An 11,750-nucleotide genomic window follows, 5' to 3' on the forward strand; every position below is an offset into this window, starting at 1 on the left:
GTTGAACCAAAGTCTGCTTCATTTAAAGTGTTTTATAACCTCATCTGTGACAAAAGGAAAATCATTTAGCCAAATATTCATAGCTAAGTATAAATTCAAACAGCAGATTCTGTTTATGGACATTAAGAAACAAACATGATGTGACTCTGAGCTCTTTCTTGTTTCTCTGCTCATGTTTTTGGTCTCTGGAAGCTGCCGCAGTGACAAAATAAAACACCTACAAAACATCTGCAATACAGAAAAACATCACAAAGTTATTTATTCAGAAATTATGTAAGAACACAAACAGAAAACATCACTATCTGTGTTATTATTACAATATGTCAACTAAGTGTTTATCAAATATTTACACTTTATGGACTTTGTATCACCAGAAGTAAAATATATGATGTTATAATAACATTAACACCAAACCAATAGCACACACATGTATATTAAATATATCTGTTAATCATTATCATTTATCTCTCACCATTATTGTTCTTTTTCCAGAGGAAGAATCCAGCGATGCCGGCTACCAGGAGCAGCACAGCAGCAGCAACAACACCTCCGATAACAGCACCAAGAGGGAAACCTGAAGAACCAAAGCAGAACATTTAACTTAGTTTATCTCACTCTTTCATCACTTAATGGATCAGATTGTATTTATTAACACAATTTTAGTCATTTAAGTTTTTAAAAGGAAGTCACAAGAAGAAGACAAACATGTTGATGCTGAGTGGGTTTTAGTGAACAATCAGTGTTGGGAGTTAAAACCACAAAGTTTTACAGTAATCTCATTAGTTTGAACAGAAACACAGACGTGTAAAACATTACTGTTTGAATTTTAGTATTTATATTAAAATACTGACTGATGAAAACTGTGTTACAGTGTTGAACATAATTATACTTTGACAGGCTGAATTTAAACTTGTGTAAATATCTAATAAATAATCATAAAAGCCTTCAACTGCTGTAAGAGCACTTGTGTGAGGGGAAAACAGAAATAAAGAAGTAGATGTTAGAGGAGGCTTGATGCTCTGACATGTGGAAATATCCTTCATGTCACACACAACACGTAAAGATGAGAATAAAAGAAGAATATCTAAGTTGTGTCCAGGTCAGAATCACCTGTCAGTGGCAGAAAACTCAACAAGCTAAATATCAAAGTACTTGATCAGAAAACACGCTCACATCAACCTCATCGCATTACAGATAATAGTGAAAAGATCAGCTGAGGATCAAGAATGAAGAGTGGAGGAAATGCTGCTCATGTCTGTAGATTATGAACAAGCATACAGTTCTGGTTTCTTTACTGTTCCTGATATTTTCATAGAGATAAAAACTGTCTGGTTGCATTAATGTCTGAACAATTTTAACATTTAACAACCAGAGAGAAAATGAAGTGAATTGGTAAAGAAATACATATTTTAAAGAAGGTTTAATTTGATCTGATTATTTGTAAAAATTAAAAAATTTAAAAAAACATATTTTTTTAAAACTCTTTTGGTCCAAATAAATAAATAAAATCTAGTTGATTTTAAAAAACAGATTAAAAAAGAAACCACTAAAAAAAGATAAACAATACCATACGTCACAAATTCATAGTTCAAATCAGATGAAAGTAAACTAAATGAGTTTCACACTTCTATCACTTCTGATTCCAGTCTTACCTCCATTAGATCTGATCACAGCTTTGTCCAGTTTGATGGTGATGTCCTTCACACCAGCGAGCTGAAACACACATTCATACTTCCCCCAGTCTCCAGGTGCGACTTTTGAAAGGTCCAGCTCAACACTCATCTGGAAGGATCCGTCATCGTTGGGGAGGATCTCTCCACGTTCCACGTCCTCATGATGATCTTCTCCATCTTTCCTCCAGAACATCTCGGCTCTGTCAGGGTAGAAACCTGTAGCGAAGCAGCTGATTGGAGAGGAGGGAGTCTTCTGGAGGAGAGAATGTGTGGAGGGACGCTCTGGAGAGTAAAAATGAAAACAATTTATATTTTCTTTATTATTGTTTACAGTATATTATTATCATTGTTTGGTGTAATGTATTTAAATGCATTAGTAATAAATATATACGTATATGAAGAGTGGTTGAGAAAAGAAGGGAGGGTTAGAGGAGAAGAAAGACAGATGAAGAGAGGTGAGGAGAGAGAGACTAGATGAGAAAGAGAGGAGGAGGACAGTGATAGAAGGTGTGAGATATAGAGAGAGTGAGACAGACAGAAAATGGAGAAAAAGAGTGACAATAAATGTGACAGTGATAAAAAGAAAATGTGGTAAAGGAGGAGGGAGACAGGGAGAGATGAAGAGAGGTGAGAGAAAATGAAAGAGAAATGTGTGTAAACTGAGACTCAGCAGGTCTCTGTGTGTTGGTTCATATTTATTGTAATGTTACTGTAAGTTAGAAACAGAGGAGGCATATTAACATTGTTGTGTTCATGAAACTACATCAGGTCATGTGATTCTACCTGTTCTCATCAGAGAGCTCCTCCCATAGTTCACATACTTCTTCAGCCACTCAACACAGATCTGGGAGGCGTAGTTCTTGTCTTGTGCGATCTTAGCTTTGTTATTGTTCCACTTGTTTTTTGTGGCAAAAGCTTGTTGTTTTGGAGCGATCCATGTCTCTGTCTTCAGGTCAAATGCTACAAAGTCTTCTCCATCATAACCATACTGATCATATCCATTAACCTCTTCAGTCTCATCGTCCCAATCACAGCCGTACATGTTCTGGAAAATGTGGACACCTGAGAGAGAGACAGAGACACAGACTGCAGTAAACCAGAGAGAGAGATCTCAGCAGTCAGCTGTCATCAGCTGATATCACATCTTCACCACAGAGACACACTGATCCACACACACCAAAACACAACATCTACACCTCCTGCTGTTATTGGCTGGATGGAAACCACTCACAGCCAATCATCATCTGGACAGTGTGGACGACTCAGAGAGAGAGAGAGAATTGAACCTGATCCTGGACTCAACATTATCATAATCTGCACTTCTACTGTTTATTCAAAGCCTCAACTAATGATTCTTTTTACTATCAGTTCAGCTATTGATTATTTTGTTGATTAATCTTTTAAACATTAACTTCACAAAATGTCATAAAATAGTGAAAGATGCTAAAAACAAGTTCACAGAGTCTAAAGTGAAATATTCATATTGATCTTTTTGTGTGATCAACACAGTATTTAATTATTAATAATATAAAACAGATAAAAGCATCAAATTCTCATATTTGACAAACTTGACCCAGAAAATGTTTTGATATTGTTTTCTTAATAAAAGACTTTAAATGATTATTTTCTTATAATTAATGATTATCTGATTATCAAAATTAACTTTCTGTTAATCTACTAACTGATTAACTGACTAGTCATTTCAGCACTATGCATGTTTATTAAGGCACAGATCACAGACTGTATATAAAGATGGACGACACGTCTCCACTAAGCAGCTTTTAGTCTACACCCAAAACCTGAAAAACCTCATCCGCAGAAATGAAAGAGGCGACGTCAGTGAACACTTTTAAAAGTTAATTAAACTTCTAACATCTATATATGTATGTTTATTACACTTTCAGCACTTTAATGTCTCACTTTTAATTTTCTTAATTTTATTCTCTCATTTTTAATGTATCTCAACATTCTGTTATTTTTAATGTATTTTAAATATTTTTAATGTATTTCTTATGTGTCACCTTGAGTTACAACTACTGTATGATATGTGCTGTACAAATAAATAAACTTACATAAAATCTAACATGTTAAAAATGCTGGTTCATGTCTGATGGTAACCAGGCAACGGACACGGAGACAACATGAGTATTACATAGTTTTAAATCTCCGTACTGAGTTCAAACTTACTTAGGAGACATATTTTATACAGTAATTTATGATAAATGCCGATATACGTTCCTTCCTATGGGATTAAATTTGTGTCATAATAATTGAACAAAATCTCTAAAACATCAAACTAAAAAATCACCTCAAAATCAAAACGTACAATAAAACGTTTGTGGTCACTTTGTGAGTTTTGCTGCTTAATGTTTCGGTTTCAGTTCTGACATAAAGAGCGATGTGTTCAGGTGTTCAGAGCCTTCTCTGTCATTATAGAGAAGTGTCATTTTTAGTTGATATAATATTAAATTATTTGTTATAATGTTACTGTTAGAATATTTTATAATTAGTCTAAATTATTTAATTTATTATATTATTATATTTGTTTAAAAATAATTTTTAGTTTGATTTATTGTCACAATAATAAACCTGCTATTGTCTGCTTCTTAACCCTTTACATACTGTTCATATTCTGACTCATAATTAGTCTCTACAACTATTAACATTCATAAATTCCCATCAGTCATTAATAAATGTTTGTTAATCTTTCTGTTTGATTGATTAAATGGAATAAAATACTTTAATAATCACTATTTTGAGAACATTTTATAGGAAATGTTGAATGCAGCATGTTTAAGTGCTGATTTGCACATTTTCATATAAACTGTTTATCAGCTACAAACTTTTTTTTTTTAGCTGCATTTTATTTTATTTTTGTAAACTATGGGTCATAGTAGAAGAAGTCCAGCTATAATAAATGTGTATAAGGTGTTTTTACAGCTCTCAAATGTATAAATGGGTCAAATTGAATCCTAACAGTCTGTAAGGGTTAATACAGTTGTTTCCGTCTCAGGGCTGCTGTCTCCTTGGTTACAGGCTCTGCTCATAAGAAAACGTTCTTCATAAATATGGAGCGACAACAAAATCAACCAATCTAAATTTGATTTGTGGTGATTGGGTAAACCCCCGAGGTGATGTCATCATTATCAACTAATAGGCCTAAGTTTCGGTATTTGTCAATAAGTAAAGTAACAGATTTATATTATTAACATTATAAAATATATTTGTTGAACTGCCTTGAAACTTTAACTTACCCTTTTCTGTTCTGTTGTATAATTTATTTTAACGCATATAAAACGGTACTTTTTTGTTTCTGTTTTATTTTCATCCCTTGTCTATTTGTTTATTTAGTTACATATATTTATGTGCATACATTTTATTATATATTTATATTCGTATGAACATATATATCATTGATAATCAGCTCTCTGTCATTGTTTCATGTATTTGTCAATTCTGACTTTGTTTGTATGTTTTGTTAAATAAAGTTTTATGTTTAAAAAAAAAGTTCCGGAATTTGTTTGTGCGTGGGGCGGCTGGTTGTTACTATAGCAACCAGCCACATTTCTGCTGGATACTGAAAATAATGGCGGCTAACAGGGACGTTGATATTGTGGCTGATTTACTTTAAAATCCATTTCCAAGTTAAAGTTTTCAGAATAAAATAAATAAATCTCTGAAAGCGAGCGGCCTAAACCTGAGCTGGAAGGACTTCATGAGGAACTTTACGGAGGGAAACTATGACCTGCGGCTGGCTGACGGCAAGTCCAGAAACAAATTAAGAGTTTTCTGTCTGTGTTTACTCTGCAGCACAGACAGATGGATTTAATCTACTAGTGATGCTCAGTCTGGTTATATTATGTAAGACTGTTGTTGGAGATGTTTGAATCTGCTGCTATGTGATATAAATATAAATATAAAATATAAATATATGGCCTAATTTATACCTTTAAAATATTTCCTTTATAGTTGTAATGTTTAAGTCTTATAATGCATGTAATGTTGTTGTGTTGTAAGTTGATATTAGGAGGCTGCTCTCTTGGTTCATTAATGAAGTGCTTATAAAAACTAGGAGGCTGTTACGGTCCAGAGACGGCTACGGTGGCCCAGAGAGACAAACTGAAGTCTGCGTAGTTTCAGGATGTTGAGCTGTGATTTGAAGAGTTGGAAGGTTATTTTTTGTCATGGGTTTATTTTTATGTGGATTTATTGACGTAGTTTCCTCATGGGTTTGATTTTAGAGGAGGTTGAGGGAATCAGTTACTGGAGACGTGTGTGTGTGTGTGTGTGTGTGTGTGTGTGTGTGTTTGTGTGTGTGTGTGTAGCGAGGTCACCATTGAAGGCCCGGTTAAAGACCCAACGGTCCGCTACTGGTCGGACTACTTGTTGCATTTCCAGACCTCTGAAACTGAAAAACTCTCAACTGAAAATAAATTAAAAAAAACAATTCAACAACAAAAATGAAAAACTGAAAAATTTAAGCAGCAAAAAGTGTCGACTAAAGAGAAATCCTGATCAGTGAGAGAAAAGTGGAGAATATTGTGATGTTTCACTCTTCTATAGTTTTATCTAAAGTTTTGTATTTGAGGTCTCTTCTTTTTTTAGCTTTCAGTTTATTTTTAACTTTGGTTTGATTCTTGGGAGATTTTATTCAGATATTCAGACACAGTTTTAACCTCGTAGCTTCACTCGCTTTAACGTTGCCGCTGATCTCTCGTCTGCAGTCTCATTAATCTCATTAAAACTCCTCACGGTCTCACTGCTCCTTCTCCTCCTCCTGCTAATCCTTAAAGTGACGCTACTCTCCCTCCAACACCAGCCGGTATGAATCACAGATGAAAACCTACATTTAGCGTCTTTTATCAGAAACTGCTGCAGTCACTCAGCTCGTCTGACGGAGGTTTGAGAGCTGTCAATCACAGCTGTCAATCATGATGTCACACCCTCTTTTTTATATAATCAAATAACTAATTAAAAACTAACTTATCAGAAAAATGAGCAGTTGAACAAACATCAGCGTGATAAGAACTTCCTAAAATGACAGAAAAACATCTTTGGGGTAAATTTATTAAAGGAGCAGTTTGATTTTTTTTGTTTGGCTCATGTCTCATCTGCTAACATGGAGGGGGCGGGATTTATGAGCTGCACTGCAACCTGCCACCAGGGGGCGCTACACATGTTTCAGCTTCACTTTTAATGAGCTGTCATGTTGTTCATCTTTTTAATTTACAGTCTATGACACAGACACACTGCAGTCAAGTTAATCTAATCTAATCTGTACCTCTTTATATTTAGAGCTGTAAACAATGATTCTTCTCATTAATGAAGTTCATTTAATTATTATTTTGTTATTATTAGATTAAAGCTTTACTCTAGAAAATGTCAGAAAAAAGTGAAAGAAATCTAAAGAGATATCATCAGATTGTTTTGTCTGATCAATGATGAAAACTTTTTAATTTTAACGATTTAAAACAATTAAAAGCATCAAATTCTCATATTTGACAAACTGGAATTATAAAAAGACTTTAATTGATTATCTGATTATCAAAATTAATTTTCTATTAATATTATAATTGATTAACTGATTTATCATTTCATCACTATGTATGTTTATTAAAGCAGTTACACTGCAGTCAAGTAAAGTTAATCTAATCTGTATTTATACTAAATATTTAGGGCTGAAACTAATTATTCTTTTTTAATTTATTGATTAAAAATGTACTTTACAAAATGTCAGAAAAAAGAGAAAAATGTGAAATCTTTAGATTTATTGTTTTGTCTGATCGAAGTTGTCGAGTATTTAATTTTCAAAGATATAAAACAGATAAAAGCATCAAATGATCATATTTGAGAAACTGGAATGATAAAAGACTATATTCAAATTCAAATCAAATATTTCCTGTTAATCTACTAATTGATTAACTAATTATTTCAGTGCAGTTTTATAAAGTTAATGTAATCTAATGTGTAGTTGTACTATAATGTTTATTATGGGATGGACACACTGTGTATCAGTACAGTAGAGTCGTGCTGTTAAACTTTTTAAAGCTGTGGTCTGAATGAGACATTTACCGTCGTCCTGTCAGTCAGCTTTATTAAAACATACTGTTACTGTTGTCATATGGAGACCCAGCAGAAGCAGCCTGTGTCCCATTTACAGTCCTGAGCCGTAGTTTAAGAAACCAGGCGGTAATGTTCCTCTATCAGCTGTGTGTTGTAAAACTGTTGTGATAAACAGGTTTCTACAGGAGAGTTATTGTGGACTGACTCACTGTGGACAGTTCAGTAGAGTTATTCTGATCTAATGTAGTGGAGATAAAGTGTTAATAATCTCTGTTGGTTATTATGAGACAGAAACACTGTATCAGTGCAGTATAGAAACATCCAGGAGTCCCAGCATCAGTGTGTGTGTGTGTGTGTGTGTGTGTGATGATGAAAGCATGAACAAACATTTTATCAGTAAACAGTTAAACATAAACAAACCTCCAGTTTGGTTGAGACGCTGCTTTGCAATGTCAATGTTGGCTTTGAAGGTCTGCTGGGCACCCAAACTGGCCTGAGTCTGCCCCTCCCAGTACTGTGGATCATCAGCTGTGATTCTCTTCATCCAGTCCTGTTTGGGTTCTGCTTTCTTGGTGTTGCTGTCATAGTAATCAATCTGCTGATCATCAACCATCCCGAGATTCACAAACTCTGGGAAGTTTGGGACTTGAGACGATGCAGTGTAGAAATACTTCAGAGAGTGAATCACTGTAAGAAAAAGTTCATGTCATCATTTCAGTTTTCTGAATTACAGTTTTATAAGTTTTATATCAAGTAAAATAATTTCTCTGTACACAGAATTAAAAGAAGCTCCAGTCCATCCTCCTGATAATCTCTGTTGTGCAGTTAATAAATAAATGTATCCAGAAATCTTGCTCCAGATTTTTTAAATTACTTTATTCTGAAATAAAATATTAAACCAGTCCGTAATTCAGATCATTCACATGACTGACTTTCATTGATAGATGTATTTTAGTTTTCTTTTTCTCCTGCTGGATTTATTTTCAGTGTGAATTAAACTCCAGTTTAGTTTCCAGTTAGTGGAGACGTTTATTCTTCAGGATGCATCATTAGTAGCGTCTGCTGCTCATTATTGTTTTACTTTGAAATGTGAAACCACAAACCTGTGACTAACTATATATCAGTCCCTCCATCATTTCACTGTTAGTTTGTCATTATCATTTTAATTTCTTTATTCAGATAATTAAAACATTTTGTATTGATTATAATACATCTATCGTGGTTTTTAGCTGATACTGTAAACTGAACAGTGGCAACTTTTATGTTTTTCCTTCCTGAAGTTTTCAGCACTTCTGATACAGTTTTGAAGTGAGCTGTTCGACTCTTTTATTTTCCTGTTCTCTTTTTTCACGATTAAATAATAATTAAATTAATTTTTCTGATGTTGTTTGTCAGAGGTTACGTGGAATTTAAAAATTTGAGTATATTAAGTTTGTAAGTATGAGGGTTTTTTAATAGACCCAACAATCTGTTTGTTTTTTTCTTTTATTTCTTTAGTTATTCAAATGCCAAAACTGTATAAATGTGGCAGGATGAATGATGGATGAACAAAACTGATACCTTGCTATGTTAAAATCTGCAATAAAATAATTTTTAAAAAGACAAAAAATCAGATCTGTCTCTTGTATATTTAATTTTCATATCTTGATTTATGTAAACTGAATAATTATATTTAAGTTTCACTTACAAAATCTTTGATAACACAGATAGTTTTATATTTAATGAATATCTATATTTTTACTCTCATGTACGATGAGTACATTTTTACTCTCATGTACTCATCCTGTGCTGTTGCTATTAGTATCAGTTTATATGAACATGAACTGATCACCAAAAGTTTAGTCCAGAGTTTAAACAGAATAAACTTTTTACATGTCTGTAAGTTCAAACAATCAGATTTTCTCTGTTTCATGATGCTCTACTGTCATTTATACTAAGATGTGTTTGTTCAGAGAAGTTTGCCTTCAAACACCTAGTTTTGACATCTAGTTTGATGCAGCAGTTCTTTTAATCTGAGACAATTTCATCACATCAGAAACAATGAAGTAACTTAAACCTTCAGCTCTGATGTCTGAATACATGTAGATCATATTTCTGTGTTGTAAAACTATTAAACTGAACTTGAAAAAAACAAAGCAAAAATATCTCACAAATCTGTCAAAGGAATAAATCTGTTAATTATTAGTCGCTCTAATGCCTGAATAAATGATCAATATGATCTAATTTGAGATGCAGCTAACTAATTATTTTAATTATCAGATAATCTAGTAATCTTTTTTATAATTAAAGGATTATGTGTTTCATAAAATGTCATTAAATTGTGAAAATGTCCATTTCAAGTTCTCAGATCTCACAGCAACATTTTCAATTGTTTTTTTTTTGTTCAACTAAAAAGTCAAAAAACTAAAAAAAGTTCTGAAAAGTTCAGTTTACTTTATAAAAAGATTTTTGCTTTACACAACAAATATTTGACACTAAATTACAGATTCAAACATAATATACTTTGTTAATTGTCAAGTTTACATTTGAGTGATTAAACAAAATAAATGATTGATGTCAGTCATTTAGTTTACAATCATTAGTGAATGATATTAAATATTGTGCCATCAGAGCAGGAAGTTGTTTGTCTTCAGCATCAATATCTATGAAAACAGCGCCATCTGCTGACTCATGTTGGTTACTAATAAAAACCTTCAGCAGTCTGTAGATGTTAATTATACACACTTCAGATTAAATGTAGTGACGTCTTTCAGACTGAAAAGTGTTTGTTAACACATTTACATCATTTCTACAATAATCAGTAATGACTAATATCACTAAATTAATATTTACACACTGACTGAGGATGGGATTTTACTCAGTGTTGTTTGTTTGGGACAAATTTTAATTTAAACAACTTAAATAAGCGCAAATATGCTAAAGTGTAGTTTAAAGTGAATTTTGTTGTATTTTAGTCGTGTTCTTATCTTTATTTATTTATTTATTTCTCTGAGTGTGTTGGACTATTTTTAAGCTGTGTAATTGTGCTGCCATTTTCTCCAGAGAGCGCTCAGACCGAGTCGATCTAAAAGGTCCTAATAAAATATAAAATCAAATAATGGGCCAGATTAAAAAATAGTAAATGAAAGAAAAAAAATGACACGTTTTAATAACCCCTTATTAGAAATATAACAGGAAATCCATTTGGGCAAAAGTTCAGCACGTTACAAAAAAATAAACATTAATCAACTGACTGAATTTAAAGTGAACTTGAAGATAATGAGTTTTTTGACTTTTTAAATATTTTTATAGTCTGCAACGAAGTGAGGGAATTAAACATCTAACACTATGAGACACAATTTCAATTCGTGTCACCATGTCTACAGATATAAAACATTTTTCTACCATCAACTGACTTAAAATATAAATATTAACCCACCTCCTGCTGCGCTGTGTAGACCCAGGAGGGCCAGAAAAACCAAGATCTTCATCCTGAACTGTAGAATATACAGTTTTACTGCCAATTGATATGTTTCTTTATCCACAGACACACAGAGACTGCTCCTCTTGTGTGCCACACTCCTGATCTGAGGGTTGAACTGGCAGCAGCGCTCACTTCAGCCTCCAATGAGCCAATGAGAATTCAGTATGAGACCAACGTCACTTAAATCTGGGTTAAACTGATCTAAACAGGTTATTAAACGAAAGTGAAACTAACATTTGCTTGTTTTCACCCCTGTTACAGAGGATGGAGAGGCATGTCAGGCTTTATTTTGGGTTTGTTATCCATGGAAGTCATATTATAACACATATAATAATACCTGGAATATAACATTTTATTATTTTGTTCCGTGTGGATGTTTTGGGGTTGAAAACAGTCCTGATCAAAAATATCAACAACCAATAATGTGGTTTTATTGGTGTTACAGTGACTAAATGTGGTGAATGTTTCCCTCCAGAATATCAAAACTCCAGTTATTGTTTGGTATAAAACACTTTAAACATCAGGACAGATCAAATCTTCATGACTTCAGA

The 11,750-nt window shown here is 33.1% G+C and overlaps 1 protein-coding gene across 1 annotated transcript; it reads right to left on the minus strand.

Annotated features, from left to right (window-relative positions):
* Positions 1-217: 217 nt before the first annotated feature.
* Positions 218-11,275, minus strand: LOC128373853 (H-2 class I histocompatibility antigen, Q9 alpha chain-like). Its single transcript, XM_053334048.1, has 6 exons — positions 11,155-11,275; positions 8,157-8,423; positions 2,457-2,735; positions 1,653-1,955; positions 473-574; positions 218-228 (listed from the first exon to the last, which is right to left on the minus strand). Exons 1-6 carry the CDS (start codon positions 11,204-11,206, stop codon positions 218-220), a joined length of 1,014 nt encoding a protein of 337 aa, XP_053190023.1. The 5' UTR covers positions 11,207-11,275.
* Positions 11,276-11,750: the final 475 nt, after the last annotated feature.

The sequence above is a fragment of the Scomber japonicus genome, chromosome 15, assembly GCF_027409825.1.
Source record: "Scomber japonicus isolate fScoJap1 chromosome 15, fScoJap1.pri, whole genome shotgun sequence".
NCBI lineage: Eukaryota > Metazoa > Chordata > Actinopteri > Scombriformes > Scombridae > Scomber > Scomber japonicus.

Bases quoted from the DNA above. Each gene is read 5' to 3' on its own strand.
- LOC128373853 (XM_053334048.1), bottom strand. From the start codon at position 11,206: ATGAAGATCTTGGTTTTTCTGGCCCTCCTGGGTCTACACAGCGCAGCA. The intron at 2,736-8,156 runs GTTTGTTTATGT...TCTCTCTCTCAG, and splicing joins GCGTCTCAACCAAACTGGAG to GTGTCCACATTTTCCAGAAC. The intron at 1,956-2,456 runs GTAGAATCACAT...TTTACTCTCCAG, and splicing joins GAGCTCTCTGATGAGAACAG to AGCGTCCCTCCACACATTCT.